Source organism: Leptonychotes weddellii, chromosome 5, assembly GCF_054177405.1.
Source record: "Leptonychotes weddellii isolate Sample4059 chromosome 5, ASM5417740v2, whole genome shotgun sequence".
In the NCBI taxonomy this organism is placed as follows: Eukaryota; Metazoa; Chordata; class Mammalia; order Carnivora; family Phocidae; genus Leptonychotes; species Leptonychotes weddellii.
The window spans coordinates 68,878,980-68,906,771 of record NC_138373.1 but is presented as its reverse complement, the minus strand read 5'-3'; the positions used below and the strand labels follow the sequence as shown (position 1 = coordinate 68,906,771).

Sequence of the window (27,792 nt, the reverse complement as noted above, 5' to 3'; positions counted from 1 at the left end):
GGAGGATGGGTTAGCCTGGTGATGGGTATTAAAGAGGGCATGTACTGAATGGAGCACTGGGTGTTATATGCAAATAATGAATCATGGAACACTACATCAAAAACTAATGACGTAATGTGTGGTGATTAACATAACATAATAAAAAAATAGTTTATTTAAAAAAAAAGAAGACGTGAGGAACAAAGATCATGGACAAACAATACATACATACACCAACGTGATCAGACTTCAGATTGAAATAAATAAATGGCTAAACTACTTAAAAAGAAATCAAGTCTGTTTGCATAATATGTGAATTTACAATCTACGAACTGAATACATTAATTTTTTTTACTTTGAGTACAGTTGACAGTTTTTTTTTAAGTCTGTGACATCTCGCCCATGATGCTGGTGAATTCTCACGCTGATCTTTGATACAAGTTGTCTGTGACCTACTTGGCGGGTTTCTAGTATGTCCCAAGTTAAGGTTGGGGATGGGTGCCCGGGATATGCGGCTAATCCCAGTCCTGGTTAATGTGGCAGAGCAGCAGGGGGAAATGGACTCTCCAGGGATGACCTTACCTGTATTCCACTCATGGTGGCAGCTTCCCCAGGGCAGGTCGACGGTGAAGCTGCTAAAGAGGTAGAAGAGGGCCCAGGCCAGGACAATGATGTAGTAGATGTTCAGGAGGACGACAATCATCTGGGAGGCATAGCCAATGCCTGCAAGGGAAAACTGCAGAATTGGGCTAGGGACAGTGGACAGAGTTCTCACACGCCACCCATCCCAGTTTAGGAGGGGGCTTGTACTCCACTATCAGAGCCCTAAGATAGTGGTGGGCCCAGGTTCCCGGCTCTCTCGTCTCCTTCCCTGGCAAGTGAGGAGGGGCTTTTCTCCCTGCCTTCCATTGTGCTCTACTCTGGCTTCCTGTGTCCTTCCATCTTTATCAGTTCTGAAAATTCACCGATTTAAAGTTATTTTTTAAATGTATAAGACTAACTCGAAGATTCCAATAGTTAATGTTCTCTGGAATTACGTTGATGTATTTTTGAAATATAAAAATACATGTTAAGGGCAGGAACAGGGGCGCCTGGCTGGCTCAGTCCATAGGGCATGCAACTCTTGATCTCAGGGTTGTGAGTTCGAACCCCACGTTGGGCATAGAGCCTACTTGGCAAAAAAAAAAAAGAGCAGGGATAGACAATTCACATAGGAGAAAATACAACTAGATCCTCCTTAATAATTGCAGGTGTGCAAAAGGAAACAATGGTGAAGTACCATTCTGCATAGACAGCCATAGCGAAATTTTTTACAAATGATGTAACTCAGTGTTTCTAAATTTGTCCACATATTAGAATTACCTGGGAATATTTTTAAAATTTCAAAGCCCAAACCAGACCTGAGACCAATTAAGTCACAATCTCTGGGGGTTAGGCACAAGCCTCAGGTTATTTTGAAGGTCCCCAGGTGACTCCAATGTGCAGACAAGTTTGGGAACCCCAAATACCCAGAGTTGTGAAAGATATGGGGGAAAGATGCTTACTCAAATATAATGACATAGCAAGTCAATATAACACTTGCATAGGACAACTTAATAAGCCAGATCAAGAGACATCAACTTGATTGTCCATTTGACCCAGCGATCCTAATCCTGGAAATTTATCCCAAAGAAATAATTCCCAAAAAAGAAGGGCAAAGCTATCTCAGCAATTACACATGACAGCAGAATATAACAATTTTATAAGTAATTGAAAATAAGCAAAAAGCCCAAAACAGAGAACTGTTAAGTAAATTATGATATATCCATTCAATTGAAGTTTATGCAATCGTTAAATTCTTGTTGTGTAGAAAATGGAAAATAAGGGTGCCTGGGTAGCTCAGTCGGTTAAGCGTCCCGACTCTTGATTTCGGCTCAGGTCATGATCTCAGGATCATGAGATGGAGCCCCGAGTCGTCAGGCTCTGCACTGGGCTTGGGGCCGGTTTAAGATTCTCTCTCCCCCTCTCCCTCTGCCCCTCCCCCACCCTCTGTCTCTAAAAAAAAGAAAGAATGGAAGAAAGAGAGAGAGAGAGAAAGAAAGAAAGAAAGAAAGAAAGAAAGAAAGAAAGAAAGAAAGAAAGAAAGAAAGAAAGAAAATAACACTAACTGGAAAGTGGGGACATAAACTGTGTATATCCCAGATTAATAGATATGTAAGCTCTATACAGAGGAAAAAAAAAATGAGTGAAACGAATCCCCAAAACTGGAAACAACACAAATGTTTTTCAGCGGGTGATGGTTAAATGAACTGTGGGATGTCCCTACCATGGAATACTACTCAGCAATAAAGAAGAATGAACTCTTTATACAAGAACCTGGATGGATCTCAAGGGCATTGTGCTGACTAAAAAAGTTAATCTGGATGAATGTTTTAGTAATACAAAAGTTAAAGCTGTAATATATGCCAATATTTTAGAAGATTAATGTATCCCTAAAAATCTTATCATTGTTTCTATCAGATATAGGAAGAGTGTCAAATAGAGGTTTCATGTGTTCCCTTTAAAAGTTTTAAAAATAAACATCCAAAAAGTAGATATTTAGAAAGTAATAAAAAAAAAAAGTTAATCTGGAAAGGTTATATACAATTCCATTTATATAACATTCTCAAAATGACAGAATTATAGAGATAGTGAACAAATTAGTGGTTGCCAGGGGCTAGGGATGGGCAGGGAGGGGCAGGTGTGACTACAAACGAGTAAAAGAGTAGCATGACAGAGATCTTTGTGATAATGTGACAGTCTGTACGTTGATTGTGGTGATGGTTATATAAATCTTCACACGATAAAATAACAGAATTATACACACACACACACACGCACACACAAATAAGTGCATGGAAAACGGGAGAAATCTGAATAAGGTCTGTGGATAGTACCAATATCAATTTCCAGGTTATGATTTTTTTATAGTTAAGTAAGATGTTACCATTGGGCAAAACTGGGTGAAGTGTACATGTGACCTCTCTGTACTAGTTTTGCAATTTTCTAAGAATATATAATTACTTTAAAATAGAAACTCAAAGAAAATCCTATATAGAGAGAAATGTTGAAGAAATATTAAAACACCCTAAAATTTAAATAGCTATTGTGTCAAGACAGTAGAATTATTACTGATATTTCTTGTCATTTAAAATTCTCTTTTTGGGGCGCCTGGGTGGCTCAGTCGTTAAGCGTCTGCCTTCGGCTCAGGTCATGATTTCAGGGTCCTGGGATCAAGCTCTGCGGGAAGCCTGCTTCTCCCTCTTCCACTCCCCCTGCTTGTGTTCCCTCTCTCGCTGTCTCTCTCTCTCTCTGTCAAATAAATAAATAAAATCTTTAAAAAAAATTCTTTTTAAATGTCTTGCAATTAATTAAATGTTTTGAAAAATACAAAGTCATTGTTATACATTTGTAAAATACATAGCTAAAATAGCTTTGCACTCTACTTATTTAATCTGAAGATTTTTTTCCCATCCTCATCCCTATCTTCTCCATTCTCTGATAGATTGGGTGATTAGTGCAGCATTGGGCCCACAAATAGAGGGTTTAACATGAAGACACAGAGTCTTATGTCAATCAGCACTGCTACTAAACCACCCAGTCATCCCAAATAAGGTTAACATGTATGCAGATATCCTGGAAGCAGGCACAAGGCTACTCACCCTCAAAGATGGGGCAAATCTTCCTCCAGGCTGTGACGCCTCCCTGGCTGGTGTACTGGCCCAGCGCTGTCTCCAAGAGGAAGACAGGAATGCCACAGGTAAAGAGGAAGATGAGGTAGGGGATGAAAAAGGCTCCTGTGGGTAGGAAACAGGCTTTCTGTTACCTGGCACTAGCCTCCTCGTGGTCCACATTCATCTCCTCCCATCACCACTCCACCCTGCCAGTCAGAATCCCCAGGGGTGCAGGTCATGCAAAACTGTGGGGGATTTCTCTCCAGATGTCTGGAACCATAGCAGAGATCAAGAGTCACCAAGTTACCTAACCAGCCCTTTCTTTCACTCTGAAAGTTTCAATCTATACCTACCAAGGTTTGCTCCCCACCAAACATCAATTATTACCTCAATTACACATAACCTGGCAACAGCAAGGAGCTCATTGAATAATGGACATCCAGGAACATTAACATAGCCCACAGACTATAATTCTTTTCAAGGAAATGACTGTTTTTAATGCTAGATAGAGACTTTCAGCAGACTAAAATCAGATTTCCCTTTAGTAATCCTTTCTGCTTCAGTTTTCACAATCCTTTCTGCTGAGACAAGCGTATTGATGCTAGAAATGCTGGTATTTTATTCACGGTGGACCCCTCTATCTGTTGCTAAGGTAGACAGAGGAGTTCACAGAGTACCAGAGAAAAGAAGCACACAGAGGGAGGTACAAATACCTGCAGGGAGTCCACTTCTAGCTTTCAACTGAGTGCTGGTCCAATCAAAAATAAGCACATATGTCTGAGGAAACTACCCAAGGTAAGGGAAATAACCGTTCAAAGAGATGGAGAATAATGGTGCTCACACAGGGCTGGGAAAAGTGCTGGCTCCCACCAGTCAGACTGGATAGTCCCAGAATTCACAGGGCATCGGAAAGAGAAGGCATTTCCTCAGAAATGAAGAATAATTAGCCCTAGATTTAGCACAACTCTGGTTCTAAGAAATCTTAGAAGCAAAACCCAAAAGTATCAAATAACTTCACTGGTTCCAAACAAAGCTCAAGAATATTTATAGAAATATAAAAATACTCAGCAACCAATAAAGCAAAAATCACCAGGTCTGGTGTCCAATCAAAAATTACCAGGAAAGGGGCACCTGGTGGCTTAGTCAGTTGAACATGTCCTGATTTTGGCTCAGGTCATGATCTCAGGGTCATGGGATTGAGCCTCATGTTGGGCTCCACACTCAGCGCAGAGTCTGCTTGTCCCGCTCCCTCTCCTCCTCCCCCTACACCCTCTCTCTCACTCTCTCAAATAAATACATAAATAAATAAAATCTTTTTTAAAAATTACCAGGAAAACAAAGAAGCAGAAAAATATTACTCATAATGAGTAGTAAATCAATTGATTGGACCCAACCCATAGCTTACACTAATGTTAGAATAAGCAGATATGGACACTAAAGTGATTATTATAATTGTGTTCTATATATTCAAAATGTTAGACAGAGACATGAAAGATACTGAAAACACCCAAGTCAAATGTCTAGAGATGAAAACCACAGGGGCACCTGGCTGGCTCAGCCAGTAGAGCATGCGACTCAATCTCAGGGTTGTGAGTTGAAGTCCCACGTTGGGCGTGGAGCCTACTTAAAAAAAAAAAATTAGAGGGGTGCCTGGGTGGCTCAGTGGTTGGGCGTCTGCTTCAGATCCCAGGTCCTGGGATCGAGCCCTGCATCGCATCCAGCTCCCTGCTCCACGGGAGGCCTGCTTCTTCCTCGCCCACTTCCCCTGCTTGTGTTCCCTCTCTCACTGTGTCTTTCTCTGTCAAATAAATAAATAAAATCTTTAAAAAAAAATTAGAGCTGAAAACCACAATGTGTGAGATAAAAAATACATTGAATGGGATTAGTGGCAGATTAACAGCAGAAGAAAAGATTAGTGAACTTGAACCACAGAGTAGAAACTATCCAAAACAGAGAAAAGAGGTTTAAAAAAAAAAGGTGTCAGTGAGCTATGGGACAATTTCAAAAAGTCTAATATACTAGCAAGTGGAGTCCCTGAAGGAGATAAAAGATGGGGGGGGGGGGCAGAAAAAAATTTGAAACAATAATGGGTGAGATTTTTCCAAATTTGATGAAAACTATAAATCCACATATCCAAGAAGCTCTATGAGCCCCAAGATAAGAAACATAAAAAACACTATAACAAGGCACATCATAAATTATTTAAATCAGTGATTAAGAGTTTTTAAGAGGAAATCTTTTTTTTTAATATTTTTTTTAAGATTTTATCTATTTATTTGAGAGAGAGAGAATGAGAGACAGAGAGCATGAGAGGGAGGAGGGTCAGAGGGAGAAGCAGACCCCCGCCGAGCAGGGAGCCCGATACAGGACTCGATCCCGGGACTCCAGGATCATGACCTGAGCCGAAGGCAGTCGCCCAACCAACTGAGCCACCCAGGCGCCCTAAGAGGAAATCTTAAAAGCCACCAGATAGGGACACCTGGGTGGCTCAGTCAGTTAAGCATCTGCCTTCAGCTCAGGTCATGATCCCAGGGACCTTGCTCAGTGGGGAGTGCTTCTCCCTCTGCCTGCCACTCCCCCTGCTTGTGCTCTTTCTCTCTGACAAATAAATAAATAAAATCTTTTAAAAAATGAAAATAAAATTCATCAGAGAAACAAAGACACATACGTACAGAGGAACAAAGATAGGATGACATCAAATTTCTCATTGGAAACAATGCAAATGAGAAGACAGCAGTAAGAGAGCACATTAGTTAAAGTACTGAAGGAAAAAAGAAACTATTAGCTAGACTTCCAATAAAAATACTGTTCAAAAATTAAAGTGAAGTAATGCTTCTTAAGACAAGCAAAACCTGAAAGAATCCATCACTAGAAGATCTGCACTATAATAAAGGTTAAAGAAAGACCTTCAGGCAGAGGGGAATGACGATGCCAGAGAGAAATATGATTCTACACAAAGGAACAAAGAATGTTAGAAATGGTAACTACATACATAGGTAAACATCTAAGAATTTTTTCTTATCACCCATATCTCTTTGAAAGATAACTGACTGGTTACACAATATGAGGTGGAGTTTATAACATATGAAAAGTAAAATGTGTAACAATAAGAGCACAGAAGTCAAGAGGAAAGAGATGGAAATGTATTATTGTCCTTACAATAATACATTTATCTTATATGTAAAGTGATATAATATCACGTGAAGGTGAACTGTGATAAATTAAAGATGCATGCTACAAAACCTAAAACAATCATTCAGGGATGTGTGGGTGGCTCAGTTGGTTAAGCGTCTGCCTTAGGCTCAGGGCATGATCCCAGGGTCCTGGGATCGAGTCCCACATCAGGCTCCCTGCTAAGCAGGGAGCCTGCTTCTCCCTCTGCGTCTGCCCCTCCCCCTCTTTGAGCTCGCTCGCGTGCGCCAGCTCTCTCTCTCTCTCTCTGACAAATAAATAAGTGAAATCTTTTTAAAAAAATAAAATAAAACAATCATTCAACTAATATAACAAAGACTTGTGGCTAATAAGCCATCAAAGGAAGAAAGCCAACAATGAAATACTAAAAAATATCCAATTAATTCAAAAGAAAGCAGAAAGATAGGAAAAGGGGAACAAAGAACTGATAGGACAAGTAGAAAACAAATAGTAAGATAACAGATTTAAACTTAACTAGATGATTGCTTTAAATGTAAATAGTCTAAATATCCCAAATAAAAGGCAGAGATTGTCAGAGTGGCTTCAAAACAAAAACTAGCAAGACTCAGCTATATGTTGCTTAAAAGAAATGCACTTTAAATATCAAGACATGAAAAGAAGGAAATCCTGCCTTTTGAGATAACATGGACAGACCTTGAGGACATTATATTTTCAGAGAGAGAATAAGAAACATAGTATGTTCAAGGGCTGCAACATTCCCCACCTGCTGGCCTGGATGGCAGGAGACCCTGGTTCTCCTCTGGCTTTGGCCTCTAACTTCCTGAGACCCTAAGCAAGTGTCCTTTCTCCTTTATGTTTCTCATTAGCAAAGTGAGGAGTAGAGTAGTGATGTCAGGTCCCTTCTGGACCTGACAACCCAGCTTTGTTGTCATCCAGGGTCCCTTTGCTCATGTTCCAGCCCCAGACCAGTAACCATAGCCCAGAGCACCAGAGGCCTCGTCCACCATGAGCTCAATACCCCAGCAAATCCTGTATGTTCTCACTTATATGCAGACTTCAAAAAGCCAAATTTGGGGGTGCCTGGCTGGCTCAGTCGGAAGAGCATGTGGTTCATGATCTCAGAGTTGTGAGTTCAAGCCCCACGTTGGGTGAGGAGATTACTAAAACAAACAAACAAAAAGCTTTTAAAAATTTAAAAAAAAAAAAAGCCAAAATTGTGGAATTAAAGGGTACAGTGGTGATTGCCAGAGGCTCAGGGATGGGGGAAATGAGGAGATAAACTTGCAGCTATAAATTGAATAAGGTCTGGCAATCGAAAGTACACAGCATGGTGTCTATAGTGAACAATACCGTATTATAGACTTGAAAGTTGGTAAGAGAATAGATCTTAAGTGTTATCGCCAAGAAAAGCTAATTATGTGAGGGAATGGAAGCGTCCAATAACCTTATTGTAGTAATCATTTCACAACAGACACATGTATCAAATCCTCATGTTGTACGCCTACAACTTAGCATATGTTATGTCAATAATATCGCAATAAAACTGGAAAGACATATTAAAAAAACAGGTCTGTGGCTGCACTGGGACAGGGTAGTAAAGGTAAGAGGTGGGAGAAAGGGACAGGAGGAAACCTGGGGGAGTCATGAATATGTTCATTATCTTGATTGTGGCAACAGTTTCATGAGTGTACACATGTCAAAACTTATCAAACTGTACACTTTAAATATGTACATTTTGTCGTAAATCAGTTATATCTTAATAAAACTGTTTAAAATGAAAGTTAATGGGGAATAACATTCTGCAGTTCTTCACCTTCCAGATCTCTGGCTTGTAGTCTACACATCCATAAGTCACGCTGAGGAAAGCACCTGATTACCACAAGGGCAAAGAAATAAAGATCAGGGGCGCCTGCGTGGCTCAGTCGTTAAGCATCTGCCTTCGGCTCAGGTCATGATCCCGGGGTCCTGGGATCGAGCCCCGCATCGGGCTCCCTGCTCAGCAGGAAGCCTGCTTCTCCCTCTCCCACTCCCCCTGCTTGTGTTCCCTCTCTCGCTGTGTCTCTCTCTGTCAAATAAATAAATACAATCTTAAAAAAAAAAAAAAAGAAAGAAGATCATAAACACCTCAGCCTAATAAGTCCATAAATCAATCCAAGACTTACTGAGCAGGAAGGGAAAATTCAGGAAGAGAGAACTCAGTAGCTGATATGAACAGTTACTGCTAAGAGTTGAAAACATGGCAGAAAAGGAAAGAGAACAGAGAGAGAAAGAAAGAGAATTTTCAGCCCAGCTTGAGCCCCTCCCCCCCATCTTTATGCTACCTGCTCTTTCCCAATAAACCGAGCCAATGTTTAACTGCAGTGGGTTCCATGGTCAGCTCTGCTCCCCTCGTCCTCTGCCTCTTGGAGCACGTGGGCAACTGGCCACAGGGGCAAGGTCCACACTCCATAAGCTGAGCCACTGGCCCAACAAGGGGAAGGGGTCAGGGGAGTGATGGGCTCCAGAGGGGCCCAGATGCAGACGTGGGGGTCCCATGGGGCACCCTGCCTCTTTCCCCACTCAAGCCCAGGTCACCACGATTAAAAGATGGAGCTAGTCCTAGAAATGGAGGATGGACGTCAGTTACCTGCTCTCCCATTCCAGCAGGTTAGTCTCCTTCCCCAAATTCTGAAATGTCCTGGCATGTTTCCCCATGAGCTGGGAGAGTCCGCATGCCCAACCTAGAAATTCTGCAGGCCACCCTTCTCAAAAGGAACCCATTCTGTGGTGTCCTCTGTAATGTTCCTGCTAATATTTTAAAGCCTAAACTGATGAGGTTCCACATGAGCAACCCAGCGGTGAGCATACATGAGCCATTATGTGCCAGAATCAACAGTAGTCTGACCACTACTGGGGGCTGAGTCATTAACTAACAATGGTAACAAACTATCACTTATTATCACACACAATTATTATTCTTATATGGAGAAAAAAGTGCTCCTCGTTTCCCTTTGTTCTTTATACTAACAAGCAGCATCAAGGTGATCAGTCTCCCCGAGGCCAGGTACTATTTAATCCTCTTTGCATTAGTGTCCCTGTGGCCTCTCTCCCTGTGGCCTAGGGCTGCCCTACCCCCAAAGCCTGCTGCTCTAAGATCCGTATTCCTAGAGATCCAGCCGTGGGACATTCTGTTGTCACCTCACATGGGGTCTCCAGGCATTCCGGGTGTGGAGGAACTTGGACTGCCAGCAGCCAGGGTCCAGGGAGCTGGAGAGACCCCAGCTGAAGCCCCATGAAGGATCTGGGTGTCTGGAGACTGAAGATCAGTAGGAAGGAGGGACAAGGAAAAAGGAAGCATCTGTCCTCACACAAGGTGACTTCCAGCTGGTGTTCTATGACTAGCAAAACCAACGACTCCTTGCACAAGTGACTTCTGCCCCTGGTTTTCAGCAACCTGGACTTAGAAATTAAGTATAGGGGCACCTGGCTGGCTCAGTCAGAGGAGCGTGTGACTCTTGATCTCGGGGTCATGAGTTCAAGCCCCACATTGGGTGCAGAGACTACTTAAAAATAAAATCTTAAAAAATAAGTAATAAGTCAATAAAATCTTTTTTAAAAAAAAGAAATTAAGTATAAAATGGTTGGCAGATGATCTGTTTTTGTCTGGGCTGAGACTGGTGGACAAGTAATTTATATTCCCTCCTGGCAGATTGAATCCTATTACTAAAACCCTCTCCTACCACCTTCCCCCAACATCAAGCCTTTTGGATTATCCAGAGACTTCTCATCCCCATGGCTAGAGCTTTAGGGGACAGGCCCCACTGGAAGGTCATGTTTGCATTTCCCTCCAGGGAGCTGAGGGTGGAGAGCTTGAGAAATAGTACAAATGTGCAGCATCTTCGGCCACTTGGCCAGGCAGGAGACCTATCCCCACCACCGCTGGACACACAGGAGACACTGTCCTGACTACGCAGCCCTCATATTGGCTTCTTCCTAGCCAGGAGGGAGAACACACAGCGGACGTGCCCTCTGCCCACTCCCGAGCTTTGCCCAAATAACCCATACTTCCTATTTCTAATTCCTCTCTGCCCTCATTACCTCGAACCCACCTCAAGCAGTCATTGCCCCGGCCTCCTGCTGTGACTGCTCCTACAAGGTCACCAATGGCCCCCATGCCACCAAAGCCAACACTCCATTCTCCTCCGTAACTTTCCTAACTTACCTGCAGCGTCTGATGCCGTTGTCCCTCCGGCCTCCCTGACCTCATCGCTTTCCTTGCCTCCCAAAACACTTCAGTGTCCTGGTTGTTATCCTTCTGCACTGGTTTCTCCTTCTCTGTCCCCTGCTGGTCCTTCCTCTTCCCCCACTCCTTGTTCTCTCTTCTCACCGTGAAAGTGCTAATCACCCTCAGGTTTATATCTCCGCATCTTTCTCCCAGACTCCAGACTCCTGTGTTGTACTGCCTAGTGGACAGCTCCCCTTGGACAGCTCAGAGATATCTCAAGTCCGCGCTCCCACAACGCAACTCTTTATGTTCTTCTTAACACCTGCTCCTCTCGGGGCCTTCCACAACACAGCGGAGGGCACGTCCTTCCTCCACGGGGCTCAGGCTGCAGCCCTTGGACCGCTGAGACCAGGCAGGAGCAATGGAGGTGACAAGAAGTGTCAGGTTCTGCGTACATCATGGGGAGGTCTCCAGTCCTAGGCGGTTCTGGGTGTTGAGGAGCTCAGTCTGTTGGCAGCCAGAGTGCAGAGAGCCCAGCTGAAGGCTCGTGTTCGGAAGCCCCCAGAACCTGGGTATTTAGATAGATCCAACAGTTTGGCGGAGGGGGAGGAACTGAGGATGACTCTAATATTTTCAGCCTCCTAACTGGTCCGCTTCTGCCCTGACTCCTGTACACCCAGTTCTCAACAGCAGCTGAAGAGATTATTTTAAAATGTAAGAGCACAGGGGCGCCTGGGCGGCTCAGGTTAAGCGTCTGGTCCTGGGATCGAGTCTCACATCAGGCTCCTTGCTCTGCGGGGAGCCTGCTTCTCCCACTCCCTCTGCCCCTCTCCTCGCCCCACAGCCTGCTTGTGCTCTCTGCTCTCTCTGGTGCTCTCTCTCTCTCAAATAAATAAATAAAATCTTTTTAAAAAAAAGTAGAATGTAAGATCATGCCACTCCTGCTCAAAACCCCGCCCTTTCTCCCATGTCACCAGAGCCAGAGCCAAAGTCTCACAATAACTGACAAGGACCTCCATGATCTGCCACCCCCGTCCTATTTACTTCTCTGACCCCAGCTTCTATTTGCTCCCCTCCTCACAACTCCTCAAACAAGCCAGTCAGCCTCTTGCTTTATGACTCTTAAATCTTGGAGCACTTTTACCCTCAATATCCACACAACCAACTCTCTCACTCCTGGCAAACCCTGGCTCAAATGTTCTCAGTGTCCCCACCCCGCACACATACACTCCTGATCCCCTTTACCCAGCTCTCCTTGGTCTTTTTCCATAGCACTCCTTAACTTCTGATATACTATATAATTTTCCCATTTAGTATGTTTATTGTGTATTGTCTGTCTCCCTCCTCTAGAATGTAAGCCCCACAAGGACAGGGAATTGTTCTGTTCTGTTCGTACATGGATCCCAACAACTTGGAAGCATTCTGGGCAAATGGAATGTAGCCGGTAATTGCTGTTGAATGACACGGTCGGGGTCGGGGCTTGGTGGGCTGTGTGCGGGGGCAACTGGCTGAGATTGGAGACTCCAGAAAGCCATTAGGGGGTGGGCTGGCCACAGGTTTTGGACAGCAGGGAGGGTGCTCACTGCGGAGATGATTGAGGCAGGCATCGCTCGCATCCCTCTCCCTGAAAAGCCTACTGGTTGCTTTTGATTTGAGATGGGCTTCTTTATATCACTTTCTCAGCTTCTCTGGTTTTCGACTATAGTGTTTCACTGTTCACCTGCTTTTCTATCATATTCTTGTCTCAGCCCTTTCTCTGCTTGGGAACTCACTTCTAATTGGGATCTACCAAATGTTAAAGCTGGAAGGAACCAAAGAAGACATCATTTGTATTTACATTTGGAACTAAAATTATGTTTTGGGGAGTTTTTCATCCGTGACCTCACCACTGAACAAATACGGATAATAATAAAGTGCCTAGCTTATCCTCCCACTCTTCCCCCAAGCAAAAAGTGGCTGTTCAAGGCTGGGAAGTTGAAGAAAGGGCCCAGAAACAGGCCGATAGGGTCCATTACCTGAACATGGTACACCCCAGAGTGCCCCAGCATCTTTCTCCAGAACTTGCTCAGAACATTCTTCTCATCCCCAAATCCCAGTTGGAGAACCATGGGTTTAAATAAAATCTCTACACCAGGAGGAAAAAGGGTCAAATCAATGTAAGTGATCTCCATTCTCCTCACCTTCCTGCCCCATACAGGTGACAAAGGGTCCCATCAGAAAGAGGCATCAGTCTGTTCCTTGCCAGACAAGGAGGTGAGAAGAGGAAGTGCTGGGGCCCATTCTGTGTAGGAGCTTGCTTTCCCAGGAAGGCGAGGGGTGTTGAGTGATGACAGAAAGGTTAAACTGCTGGGAACACCAAAAACCAGGCCTGTCTAGGTCCCTCTAATGACCGCACATACCCTCAGTGAGTTCCCCTTACCTTGGCAAAGGAGGCTTTCCATTAATTCGCCCGGTGGCCCTGGATGACTCCTGCCCTTCAGAGCAAACCTGGGCATCAGCCTCTAGCTCCAAAGCCCCTCAGAACACTTCCCTCCAGCTGTTGTCGTCCATCAAGGAAAAGAGGAGTCCTAAGGCCCTGCTCTTGATCAAGGGAAGAGACTGTGGGTGGCAGTGTTAGGGATTAAACAGAGTTTGACTGGATCCAGGACCCCTGAAAATGTCTCCACTCTTGATCAGAATCAGCGTGCAGGAAGGCCGGCTCTATCCAGGGAGGAAGCAGCCACAAGCCGTCAGTCACACCCACCCCCTTCCGTCACAGGCCCGTGGCAAGAACCAAGGGGCCCTGATATGCTTCCTGGGCCTGCCTTTCCACCCGAGACAGTGTCACACACTCCTGGGCCTGCACAAACTTACCACAGAGCCCTAGGGCAGAGCTCAGATCCAAACACTGCCAGAGAAGCTCCCCTCAACGGAGTGAGCCCACACCCCCCACGGCTCCTGGGCACAGCTCCCTTTCCTTCCCCTTCTTCAGCCCAGTGGTTTTGTGCCAGAAATCACTGGAAATCACTCCCTCCCACCTCTTCGTGCCACTCCTGCTAATTCCCAGGCCAACCTTTACCCAATTCCAGAGAGGCTTGGGGAAAGCTTCTCACCTCCTAATCTTCCTGCCATGTGAGGAGCTAAGCTGGTTACTAGGCTCCAGGTACAGAGTCCCAGAGCCCCACTTAGCCCCCAGACTCCTCCTCTGCCCTGGAGCAGCTTCGTCCCTCCACCCAGTTCACTGAAGGCAAGCATGTGGAGTGTCCAAGGCTAGGTTTGAAGTGGGATGACCTCCTTCCTTCCCTCACAGAGCACATGGAAAAGTCCTGTGATTTCAGGCTGCTGGCCAGACATCCCCAGGAAGAAAGGACATATCAGCCCATCCCCTCCCCTCTGGAAACATACAAGTTAACTTCCAACTCCAAGGCCAGTCCTCCAATTGCCACAATCCTGAGAATAGGGCTCCAGGGGTTCAGCGTGCCTCTGTACCCCCCAACCCAGCCCTCCCACTTCCACTGTCCAAAACCATGGGGAGGCGGAGCTCCATGCATTTGGAGGCTCCTGCTTCCCTGGAAAAGGGTAAGTGTTTACATGAGGGTACCGTCCAATCCTTGTGGCCCACAAAACAACCACCGCCCTCAGCATTTCCCCACGTGACCTACCTCGGCATTTCCCTTTCCCCCAGCCCAGACTGCAGTCTCACTTCCAAACCAGATCTGGGGATCCCCAACACTTGGAAGCTTTACCCATCCGCAAGGCGATCTTCCTAACCTACGGCTCACCCAGGACGCTTCAGGACCTGAGAAATCCACAGAGGTCTGGGATGCCCTGGGAGTGAGTTACTGGTCGGAAAATTACCACCACTGCTGGCGGGGAGCAGAGCTACCCCAGCGGGCTGCAACGGGGTGGGGGGAATGAGAAGCCAAAAAAGACCGAGGAAACAGTTGGAGTTAATACCACCTACACACAGACTTTCAGTGGGGAATTTTTAAGGGCGAGCCACTGGTACCAAAGGTTATGACACGGGGAGGGGCTGGGTAATGACTGCCTTGGGGAATGTCGTGACGTCAGCAGCATAGGGAAGACACAGACTGAGGGGTCTCATGACCGCAGGACAGCTCAGTATCAACATCGTCTTCACTGCAGCTGCCATTTATTAAGCGCTTGACACACATTACCTCTAATCCTTACAACAACTCGAAAGGCAGGTACTACTATCTTAATTTACAGGAAGAGCAGTGGAGACTCTGACAGCTTACATGACTTGCTCAAGATTACACAGAGATTAGGGCGCCTGGGTGGCTCAGTTGGTTAAGCAACTGCCTTCGGCTCAGGTCATGATCCTGGAGTCCTGGGATCGAGTCCCACGTCGGGCTCCCTGCTCAGCGGGGAGTCTGCTTCTCCCTCTGACCCTCCTCCCTCTTATGCTCTCTGTCTCTCATTCTCTCTCTCTCAAATAAATAAATAAAATCTTTAAAAAAAAAAAAAGATTACACAGAGATTAAGTAGCAGAGCCAGAGTCCGAACTCTGATCCATCTGGTTCCAAACCCACGTTCATATTCCTAGGATGCCATACCAGTACAGAAAACCCCCTGGGAAAGTCACGTGACTTTCTAGGTCTCAGTCTCCTGCAGTGTCCTTCCTGACCTGTAAGGGTCTTTCCAACTCCAGCATTTCTATGCACCCATGGAACTCCCCAGAGGGGCAGTAAGTGCGGGAGTTGGAGACAGCCTCCTTCCAGGGATGGGTGGGGTGGCGCAGTGGCTCTCACCTCCCCCATTTTTGTAGCATAGATAGGGAAACCTCCAGACGTTGCCGAGGCCGATGATCTCCCCGGCCACTGACAGCACAAACTCCATCTTGTTGTTCCAGTGTCCCCGTTCCAGGGTGCCATCTTCCTTCGCCTTTTCCATGACTGGGTATGCTGGCTTTGTCTCTCCATTACTGGTTGTGCTCGAGACCCTGCTATCCATCCCACCTGGAAAACAAGCAGAGTGCTCTGTTGCTGCTGGGAATCCTAGGAGGAAAGCCTTCCCCTTCCTTCACCAGCAGATTCCCAGGGCAATGAGTGCACTAGAAGAAAAAGTAGGTCCCTATCCCCTTGCCTGAAGACCCATGTTCTCCTTAGCAGCTCTTACTGGTAAAGGCTGAGGAACAGCTGCTGCGAATGTATATTCCTTTCCTGTTCGGGAAGAAAGCATGAATACTGAGGTACAGGCATGGCTTCCACTCGGCAGGTCCTCTTGGGTTGGGGCTTGTGGATATGGAAGACTTCACATGGCCGCTGGGTTGTCTAAGTTCTCCCTGCCAGCCTACGACTCACTTCGTCTGTGTTAGCATGCCCTTCAGTGTCTGTATTTCTGCATGCTGGGGACAGCTGAAAGGATCCTCAAGGCCACCAACTTCCCTCGCAGGAATTTAGTCTAGCGAAATAGCTGTGACTGTGGCTATGGATTTGGCATCGAAGATGTCCATTGTTTACAACAGCAAAAAATTAGAAAGTACATACATGTCCCAAAATGGTAGATAGGTTAATAAATTATGGCACATACATACACTGGACTGTTATACAATCATCAAAAATTGTGTTGCAGAAGAAAATGTAATGAAATGAAAGTGTTCACAATATGTGAAGCAAAAAGTTATAAAAGAGCATTTATGATATGATTATGCGTGGAAAATATTTTATAAAGTGTATACAATAAAAGATTAGGATAGCCACCAAAATGGTTCTCTCTCCGTGGTTGGATTATAGGAATGTTTTCCTTATTTCTATTTTCTACATTTTCATCAAAGAACATGATTTATTTTATAATATTAAAATAAAAACAAGTTTTAAAAAAATCCTCGCAGGCGCCTGGGTGGCTCAGTGGGTTAAGCGACTGCCTTCGGCTCAGGTCATGATCCCAGAGTCCCGGGATCGAGTCCCACATCGGGCTCCCTGCTCAGTGGGGAGTCTGCTTCTCCCTCTGACCCTACCTCGTCTTGTGCTTTCTCTCTCTCTCTCAAGTAAATAAATAAACTTTTTTTTTTTAAAATGGCAACATCATTTTAAAAACAAATAAAATTTAAAAATCCTCCCAAAGGATGAGAGAGGCTGAGTGGGCCCTGGAATTCTGATGAAGATGGGCTGATCTTCCATGTCTCTCTAAAGTCAACATAAGAGAAAGATGAACTATGGGTTCTTTTTTCTTTTTTGGTGATGACACACATAGGAATCTGTTATGGTATAAATAAAGAGCCACTGTTCCAAATGCTTCACTGCCCTCTTCTAGACTCTTACTGGGATTGAAGGTAAGATTGGATATGGCTCACATTTAGTGAGCAACTACTACTAAGCTCTTTACATGTATTTGTTTCCTTTAATCCACACAACCACCCTGATATGTAAGCAGTGTTAGCTCTGCTTTGTAAATAAGGAAGCTGCAGCTCAGAGAGGTAAAGTAACATGTTTGCTACCCTACAGCCAGGCGACGGCATAGGTGGGACTTGAACCCACTCTGTCCCTGCTCTTTCCATTCCATTCCATTCCATTCCATTCCATTCCATTCCCAGCATGTCTCAATAGCATCTTCTGATGACTCCCTCCTGATTCTATACAATGGTCCTTTTTCTGGAGAAGTAGGCAGATGGACTTTTTCATACGCCTCAAGAAAAATTCACGTTAACAGCACTTTCTCAGTGGGAGCCTCACCTGCCCAGACTCCCCTCTGACGCCGCCTCCCCAGCGTGGCTACCACAGGGATTCAAAAAGTCACGGAGAAAGTCAAGGAACAGTAGGCACCTTTGCTTATTTGATAAATTAGGGAATAAGCTCCAAAGACTGTGAGCTAAGAAGGAGAAACCCAACCAGCTGGTCCCAAGAAGGTTCCTCAGTCCTTCCGAGAAGACTGTCTAACGTCTTGTGCTGGTTCTGAGCCTCCCTTTACCAACCGACGGGTGCTGTCCTATGGTGGAACGTCATCTCCCTCCACTCTTTCATCCTCCCAGGCCCTAGAAGAAACAGCAGTCTTCCCGGGTCCCTGGCCTCATTAGGGTACTGCTTCTCAGAGGTGGCGCAGTGCCATCAGAAGGTGTACAACCAGACAAGCCGGGCACAGATCTTAGCTCTGCGCTGTACCACTCGCTGACTCCGGGGAAGTGAATTAACTACTCTGAGCCTCGGTTCACTCCTCTGTGAAGGTGAGAAGGACTAAGTGAAGCGATATATATAAAGTAAAGCACTTAGTAGAATAACAGGCACTCAAATTTTTATTTTCTTTCAGTCTTGCCAAAGAGTTGTTCATTGTCTCATCTCACAGAGAAGAAAGCCTTTCTTTCCTCTCAGTCTAGGGTTCTCGTCCTCTGAAGCACATGGTCCCTCAAGTCCACGGCCACTGGAGCTTCAGAAAGCCCAGAATATAGCATCTAGTCTTTGCACATGCACACATAAATGGCAGGACATATTTTCGAGAAGGATCAAAAAATCCTTTGGTTGTAAGTCCTATGATCTTACCAACCTGTAGTCTGAGACCCAGAAACAGAAGAAAGAGAGAGCGAGAGAGGAGAAAATGTCACCAACCTTAGTGCAGTTGCTGCCAGAGGTCCAGTCGGGGGAGAAGAATTATCTAAGGGGAAAGGGGAAGGTGCTGGCTATTTAAAGTGTGGCTCTGACCCCCAGCCGCACTTGTAATCCTAAACTTGGCCCGGCCCACATTCCGCCTCCTGCCTCCCCACCCCCCCCTCCCCTGAGCACCAGACCACTCACACGCGAGTGATTTCACAGCCCGGGGAGTGTGAGCACACCCCGGCAGGTCAAGCCAGCTGCTTGTGAGGCCGGCCGGGCAGCAAGCTGTCTTCCCCAGAGCTCACCGCTCTTCCCTCTGGCAACCTCGGGGGCTCCCTGGAGGGATCCCGCCTTCCACCCCTTCTGCAGCTCCAGTGCTCCTATACTCCCATCAGGAATAGGTGTTCCTTTGGTTGGGTGCCCCATAGACTGAATGTACTTTTCTCTCATCCTTCTGCAGTTTATGATTTGCTGTGGACCGCGATGAAGAATAAAGATACATATGGGCACCTGAAATTAATGTCATATCAACTATAATCAACTATACCTCAATAAAAAAAAATACATTAATGGAATGAAAAAATATCAATCATTATTTTGGCAGGTTGTACCATATTATCTATTTTTTATTTTTTACTTTTTGTTTTACTGGCAAAATTATATGCATAAAATTCAATAAAAGAAAACTTGCCAGAAAAAAAGAATAAAGATACATAGATCACAGAAATCTGAGAAGTCAGAAAAACTTCCTCAACACACACACACACACACACATTTTTTAAAGATTTTATTCATTTATTTGAGAGAGAGAGCATGAGCCCGGGGGGAGGAGCAGAGGGTGGAACCCCCCGCTGAGCAGGGAGCCTGACATGGGGCTCCATCCCAGGACCCCAGGATCATGACCTGAGTCCAAGGCAGACCCTTAACCGACTGAGCCACCCAGGCGCCTGGCACACACACATTTATATACATACAGAAGGGGGCCGGAGGTGGGGGGCGGAATATATATATACATACAGAAAAGTCTGAAAACGTATTCACTAAACAATTAATACTAGTCCTATCTGGAAGGTAGGGTTGGGGCCCGGAAACGAAACATGAAGTAAGGGACATTTTTCACTTCTGCTTTTGAAGCTTCAGGATTTTTTGGATTGTTAAACAATGTGCTAGTTTTGATTTTTTTTTTTTTTTAATTTTTAAACCAATAAGGGGAAAAAAGTGCCAAGCTTTAAAATAAAGCAAAGCCCTAAACTCATCCTAAGCAGAAGAGCTGGGTGGGAAGCGGAGGCGGCCGCCGGCCAGTCCTGGACACTTGGCACTTCGTGTGGGGGCAGGAGCAGAGCGGGGTGGCAGAGCCCCCAGGCCATGACCTGGGGCGTACGCTGGGCCCGGACGTGCCCTGGGCACCCAGGCCAGATGCTCCAGGGTGGAGTCCCGCCCCCATCGCTTTCCACTTTGTGGCCTTGTTGCTCCAAAACCTTGTTTTCGAGAAATCTATAAAAAGGGGTGCCGACTCCTTACCTTGCAGGGTTGAGTGAGGTTTCGGGAGATAATGAGCATTTGTGAAGGGCCTAATACTTAGCAAGCCTTCGAATGGTAGTTGGTATTGATCCTTAGGAAATCATTCACAGTGAGCAGGGAAGATTTCCTGAAGGGGATGAGATCGGGAGACCCCTGAGCAAAGATGGGCTTGGGCCAGACAGTAAGAAGCAGTCAGGGGGTGGGGGCGGGGGTGCGGGTGGATGACGGAATGGGATAAAACAAATGTGCCTGGGGCGCCTGTGTGGCTCAGTTGGTTAAGCGTCTGCCTTCCGCTCAGGTCATGATCCCAGGGTCCTGGGATCGAGTCCCCCATCAGGTGTGTGTGGGGGGGGAAATCTCTGCTCAGCGGGGAGTCTGCTTCCCCCTCTCCTCCCTTCTCCTGCTCTCTGTCTCTCTCTCTCAAATAAATAAAATCTTTAGGAAGAAAACTATGCCTGAACATACACAGAGGAGAAGCACATCATGATATTACGCAGGGAGGGGCGCCTGGGTGGCTCAGTTGGTTAAGGAGCCGACTCTGGATTTCTTTCAGCTCAGGTCAAGATCTCAGAGTCCCGCGTCTGGCTGCCGGCTCAGCTCTCTCTCTCTCTCTCTCTCTCTCAAATAAATAAATAAATCTTTAAAATAAAAAATGCACAGGGAGCCTCACAGAGACTATTATTCCTGTGTTTCAGCTGCCCCTTCTAACCATCCCTCCATCTTATTTAACTGTTAAACAAGAGACCAAAAGTGTTTTCCGAGAGAGGTTGCAAACTCATACAAAAAAGTCCATCTTCAAAGGCAATGCTATTAACTTCTATTCTTACTTACCATCAAGTGGTACTTACTAATGACCTATTAAATGAGCTGCTAAGCATTAGAAACCTAGTATTTGTGCTCTAAAATGACCAGGTAACTGGAGTGTACTGAGGCCTCAGATGGGGATATATGTATAGTATTCTAAGTTAGGACACCATACAACTTTTAGCAATGTTGCACAGCCCTCCTATGTCCTCTATGTGCAAAAATTGGGGTTCCCTGTTTCCAGGAAAGATTCTCGGTGACCAGGACAACATCAGGATCAGGCTGAGTTGCTTTAGACTTGTATTAGAGTTGTTTAGAGTTGCTGGTCTTGTACTAAGGAATGTTTGGCTTTGCTTGTTGAGCCTATTGTTTTTACATAACCACTTACATATTACCTTTTTTTAAAGATTTTATTTTTAAGTAATCTGTACATCCAACACGGGGCTCAAATGTACAACCCCGAGATCAAGAGCCACACTCCGTTGACTGAGCCAGCCTGGTGCCCCTTACATATTATCTATGATTGCTATTTAATTCCTCTCCAAATCTTTGTTATCCCCAATTTCTTTTTCTCCATAAAGTAGGAATTGATGCTATAAGTCTTTTGTCCTGTTTAGGTTGACCAAAGTTTTAAAACATTTGAGAACTACTGGTAAATGAGTGTTCCTGACAGTTCTTCACAACTCCCTGTCTGGGGTTTAGCACAAATCAGGCAGGACTAGATTTGCTTCTACTTCACATCGCCATCATCCTTTGCCCTCTTGGGTCAAGAAACCTGGAAATAGGGAACACTAGAATCAGTCTTCAAGAGTTCTCACTCAAAAGGCTGCATTCGTTTTAAGCCTCACTGGAGACTGTTAGGATAACGGAAGGATGTGCTTCCCAAACAGGATGTATGATATAAAGTGAACCATGGAGAAAGTGGGCCTGGCAGGTCTTGGCTTCTATCCTGTAGACCCTGGGCATATTTCAATGCCAATATGCCATGATATACTCCCCCACGCAATTTTTTCTCTCTGCTAGGAGTGACACAAGGGCAAATAAATTTTCGAAGGAGCATGATTCATTTCAGAAAGAATATTTCTGAGCAACACCAGTTTCAACATTGGAATGGGTTGGTGAAGGAAGTGGTGGGATATCTTTAAATTAATAGGCATTGGGGCGCCTGCGTGGCTCAGTCAATTAAGCATCTGCCTTTGGCTCAGGTCATGAATCGAGCCCTGCATTGGGCTCCCTGCTCAATGGGGAGCCTACTTCTCCCTCTCCCTCTTCCTGCCGCTTCCCCTGCTTGTGCTCTCTCCCTCTCTCTCTCTCTGACAAATAAAAATATAAAATCTTAAAAAAAAATTAATTAAATAAAATAAAAAATAAAAGTAGAAGGAAAGCAAGAAATAGAAACTCACCATTAGACAAACACCTCTGTAATAATTGTTGGAGACAAGATCCACCGATGACTGCTAAAATTAGTGGGTGAGAAGTTTACATAGTCTCAAAGCATCTCCCCCAAGATGTTTATTAACTACAAAGAGAGAGTCACTTCATGGCGGAGACGTCAGACAGAAACCACCAGAACCAAGTGGCCCAGGCCAACATCTCCAGCAATAAGACATATCACTATCCATACCACGAACCGCAGGAGATGATGTACTAAGACAAGCACAACCACACTCTGCCAAAAACACAGCTCAGTCATGAGGAAACATAAGACAAAGCCAGAGTGGGGGACACTGGACAAAATAACTGACCAGTGCTCTTTAGAAGTGGCACAGTCATGAAAGACAAGGAGACAGGGACTATCTTAGGCCGCAGGAGACTGAGGGGAAGTAACACTCACATGTCCCCTGGGATAACTACCTCGGGTCCTAGACAGGATGCTAGAACAGAAAAGGGCCATTAGTATCAAAACTGGTGCCATTCAAAGAAGGCCTTTAGGTTGATGGTGGTCCGCACACGTCATGTTCCTGTTCCGACAATCATGCTACGGTAGGCTAAGATGTTAACTTTCGGGGTGTACGGAAACTGTACTATTTTTACAACATTTCCTTAAGTCTAAAATTAATTTAAAATAAAAAGGGTTTTTTCCAAAGATCCTGGTTTGCTCCCTGACTATTGTTGTCGAAGCACTAGACCCTGTTGGGAAAAGCGCTGGGACCGCAGGTGTACCAAAACGCTGGTGACTCTTCTCTTGTGCTCTGTTTGATTCCAGGTAGGATAGCCTAAACTCTATAAGCCCAAGGTCTCAAAGAAATAAAACTTATGACGAAGAATATTAATATCAGTCATCACCATTACTCTTTTTATTGGGTGTTTCCAATGTATCAGGCACTGTGCTGAGTGCTGGACTCACACCATCTCATTTTACCCTCAGAATAAGCCTATAAAACAGATGTAGAGGTCGCTTTTGGGCAAGAGGCTTGAACGATGGAAGCCTGAGTGAGGTAGAAGGGCCCACGGTGCCCCCAACCCCCTGGGTGAATACAGACAGGCCCATCAGGCGACCCAGCTCAAAGTATCTATAAACTCTAGCTGACCGATAGGTTACTTACACCTGGACGCGGGTACCAAAAAAGGAGAATCCCATACGTTCCCATACCTCCTCACCCTCTCTGCTTGGTGCAGCCCTAACCCACTGCCTCGTGCCACAGACTCTGCTCTGCGGTTCTGCTTTGCAGTCCTGCCCACAGCGCCCTTCCCTGTCTTCAGTAAACCTCCATCTCCTTTGTTCTGCCTCCGGTGAATGCTTTTACCTCCTGTGCTTCTGGCTTCCACCCAAGTGGGTCCCCCCACATTTGGGGGCCCCCATCTGATCAGGAAAGACAAGAGAGATTGCTAGTATGACCTCTTAAAAAAGAGAAACCACCGGCGCCTGGGTGGCTCAGTCGTTAAGCGTCTGCCTTCGGCTCAGGTCATGATCCCAGGGTCCTGGGATCGAGCCCCGCATCGGGCTCCCTGCTCCGCGGGAAGCCTGCTTCTCCCTCTCCCACTCCCCCTTGCTTGTGTTCCCTCTCTCGCTGTGTCTCTCTCTGTCAAATAAATAAATAAAATCTTTAAAAAAAGAGAGAGAGAGAGAGAGAGAAACCAGTAAATAAATAAATAAATAAATAAAATATAAAAATAAATAAAAACCCAGAAAGTAAATGACTTTCTTAAGGTCACGTAACTAGAAAATGGTTAGAGGCAGAATTTGAACTCAGGCTTGTAAGATTTCAAAGTCCACTAACTTACAGCTACCAGGCTACACTTTAACTCTGGGAGGAAAAAAAAGACAAGGGCTACCGAGCACAGCTCTGGCACTGTTTTTATTTGGGCTATTGCTGACCCATGGGCTTTCTTAGGAAAGAGGTCAGTAATGAAATGACAAGGAAAAATATATTGCTTTCACTGAAAACTTCATCAGACTTGAAGAATATTTTAACAATCTAATTAGAGGCGTTCTCCTATCCAGATGTGTGTACAATCCGCGCCCCTACTCTGCCTTCCCGAGCAAGGCAGGAAAAATCATAACTTTTCTCTTTAACTCCACAAAATTGTTATTTTCCAATTGTATCCAGTTTCTTCTGATCCCTGTTTCCCTGGTTTCTCATCTGATCCTCAGAATACACAGAGAGGAGAGTTTGCAACATTGATGTAACTAGTCTCAGCAGGAAACTCTTGGCTGATTAACAGTTAGCGATAAGGAGCTCTGACTGAATGGAGAAATTCTCAACATAGCTTCGACACCCGGACACCATAGCCCAGAGCCACGGTGAGAGGTTAGGGCAGAGGGACCACGCGTAAAAAGAACAATTTCAACCTTTGGACAGTCTTTTATGCTAAACATTTTTAAACAGCACCGCAGGAGTTTATTTGTGATAGGCAAGAACATACATCCATGCACTATCACTTCGCTGATGGATACAGAATTGGAGGTATGCCCATAATCTCATCTCTCACTGCTGATGACTCTTTTCTTCATCCAGAGCAGGAGAGGGAACCCAGAAGGGAGCATGACGATATAGCTCTCCTCTGTCTCTGTTCCGCCAAACTAGAAAAGAACAGGGCCCACTCACACTGTTGGGTCAATGTCCACCTGCCAAAGGCCCCAGGGATACCCCCAGAGTTAAATAGGTTAACTACTCACTGCAACGAGGGAGAAGCAGAGCACAGGAAGTGTGGGGCATCTCAGCAAGAGGGGGTTAGGAAGGATTTGTCATAAAATGAATTTGTGTTAGGTGATTTTGTGAGGGTTCAGGAAGCAGCGCTTTGCTCCGGATTGGATGCTGTTAGGAAGCAGAGATCATTTTACGATCGGATCTCTTAATCAATTTTATCTGGAGAGCAGGATGAATGAAGTGAAGCTAGCCGTGGGGACTAGTGGGGAAGCAGCAGTCCTCCATGTCAGCCAGCACAGGGAGATGTTCGGTCATTTCTTGTGATCTGGACGCTGTTCATGTCTTTGTCTCTCGTTGGACGTGATCACAGAGCCGTCTTATTTCTGTCTTTACCCGTCATGATCACAACGTGGCCTTGTCTGATGCTGATGTGTGAGCAGCTTTATGTTCCCCGGGAGAACACCGGGCCCAACCATGAGTGTCAAGGTCCAGCAACAGCAAGGTTTTGGCAGGTGCCGCTGCAAGTTTTAGCTGCCATGGGCCTCTTTTCTCCATCACAGCCACATGCTTTCATGGAACTGAGTGGGGGGAACTGACTGCAGACAGGAGGAAACCTAAGGTTCGCTCTCAGAGGCCTTGGCCCCAGCTTCTCACGTGCCCTTTCCCCTGTTCTCAAGCCTCTGAACAAAGCCCTACCCCAACCTTCTTCACTCTTGTTACATCTCACTCCAGGGAGCTCCACTAAGAAAAAGGAAAAGATTTTCTAGAATAGACTAACATCATTTGGCCATTTTCCTCTCGATTCTTCTAAGATTAATATGCAAAATCTTCTGAATCAGAAATCACAAAAGCATTACCAGGGAGTCTGGAGGAAACCTTGCTTCCATGGGCTTTGTGTCAGCTAGGAAAGAAAGGATTAGGAGAAGATGACCTCCCTAAGGGGTTGCAAACCCTTCTTTGACATTAAGAACTCAACTGCTCCAGGAGGTTGCCAGCTTTGTTAGAAAGTTTACCACTGTGGCTGATGGCCTTGCACACGACAATTTGGCCCACGCACTCATGCCAACTTTGCTTCCCTCTCCTTTTTTTTTTTTTTTAAAGATTTTATTTATTTATTTGTCAGAGAGAGAGAGAGAGCACAAGCAGGGGGAGCAGCCGGCAGAGGGAGAAGCAGGCTCCCCCACCGAGCAAGGAGCCCAATGCAAGGCTTGATCCCAGGACCCTGGGACCATGATCTGAGCCGAAGGCAGATGCCCAGCTGACTGAGCCACCCAGGCATCCTTCCCTCTCCTTTCAAACATGGTCCTCCCCTCCTGTCAAATGCTTTTTCTCAAAGTCCCCAAAGATGTCCTACTCAGGCCCATCTCACCTGGTCTACTCTCCCTCATTCACTCTTTCCAGATCCTACCTGTTCTTCAAGACCAGCTCAAATATCACACTTTTCAGAAGTGTTCTTCAGAACTGGACTTGTGTCGCAGTCTGTACCATTTAAAGATTTATTTATTTGAGAGCGAGGGAGTGCGAGAAATAGCGAGAAAGAGCACGAGTGAGAGGGGCAGAGGGAGATAGAGGGCATCTCAAGCAGACTCCCCACTGAGCACAGAGCCTGATGTGGGGCTCGATCTCAGGATCCTGAGCTGAAACCAAGAGTCAGGCAGTTAACCGACTGCGCTGCCTAGGCACCCCCAGCAGTCTGTACTATTTAATTCAATAGTCTCTCATGTGTGTTTCCTAATCGGTTTCAATGCAAGAGTTTGTGAACTTCTTAAGAGGGAAGAAAAAACTTAGTTTTCTCTATTCTCAAAGAATACATAGTGTTAGACACACAGGAGGTTCTCGATGATATCTGCTGACTGATGGCTGCCAGGCTTCCACTTCAGGTAAGCATGTGTGGAAACTGGGAAAGAAGGCGGCGAACATCGATTTCTTCCCAGGTACACAGCCCAGGGTGTTTTTCAAGGCAAAGTTAATGCCGTCAAAATCTGCAATATCTTTCCCAGAGCAGGTGTTAGTGAGAGGTGCTGCTAAACTAGGAAATCAGGAGTATGTGATCCTTTCCTAGAAAGTGATTCCCAACACTGACTGTACATCAGAATCACCCATAGAGCTATATAAATGTTAAGATAGCTATATTTAACTACATAGATAGATATATATATATCAATCTAGCTAGCTATATATACATATTATATATAACATATATAAATTTATAGTCTGGGTCCCACCTAAGAGATTTTGATTCAGTCTTCTGGGGTGGGGTCCAGATAGCTCTGTATTTTTAAAGCTCTACAATGTGATCCTGATGCACACTGACCCTGATTCTAACAAAGATAAACTTGATGCACAACCAGGGTTGAGAACTCCTGCATCTGTAGAAGGCTACCACATCAAAACTTATCTCTAAGGGATATAGAGACAGACAGATAAACAGATAGATGTAGATATAGACAGATACCTGTATAGATGTATCTATCTATACCTATCTATCTACATCCCAAGAAGCTAAGGGTCTAAACCATTTCCAAATAGGAAGATGACACACTCCATTCAGAGTCCCCTCCCAAATCGCATCACTCTTAACAGTTAAGGAGCTTTTATCTTCACTCTTAACCTTGTTTGCCCATTGGAATCACCTGGAAAACATTTTAAAAATTACTGACGCTTGGCTTCCAACCCTAAAGATTCTGATTTCATTGTTCTGAAGTGCAGCTTGGCCATTGACTTTTTTTTTTTTAGATTTTATTTATTTGAAAGAGAGAGCGAGAACTCGAGTGCACACAAGCGGGGGGGTGGGGGCACAGAGGGAGAAGGAGAAGCAGATT

At 45.3% G+C, this 27,792-nt stretch overlaps 1 protein-coding gene across 3 annotated transcripts in view; it reads right to left on the bottom strand.

The window, feature by feature from the left end:
• Nucleotides 1–22,735, bottom strand: part of SLC6A13 (solute carrier family 6 member 13) — a 41,417-nt gene extending 18,682 nt beyond the window's left edge. The window contains exons 1-4 of one of the 3 annotated variants that reach the window (XM_081821010.1): nt 22,283–22,735; nt 15,780–15,986; nt 3,660–3,794; nt 562–702 (exon numbers count right to left, since the gene is read on the bottom strand). In XM_081821010.1, the coding sequence (XP_081677136.1) occupies nt 562–702; nt 3,660–3,794; nt 15,780–15,981 (478 nt within the window). In that variant the 5' untranslated portion in view covers nt 15,982–15,986; nt 22,283–22,735. Of the gene's footprint in view, nt 1–561; nt 703–3,659; nt 3,795–15,779; nt 15,987–18,569; nt 19,465–22,282 lie in introns of those variants that run through there. The other 2 variants (XM_081821011.1, XM_081821009.1) reach the window with 2 other exon arrangements.
• Between the last annotated feature and the right edge of the window lie 5,057 nt (nt 22,736–27,792).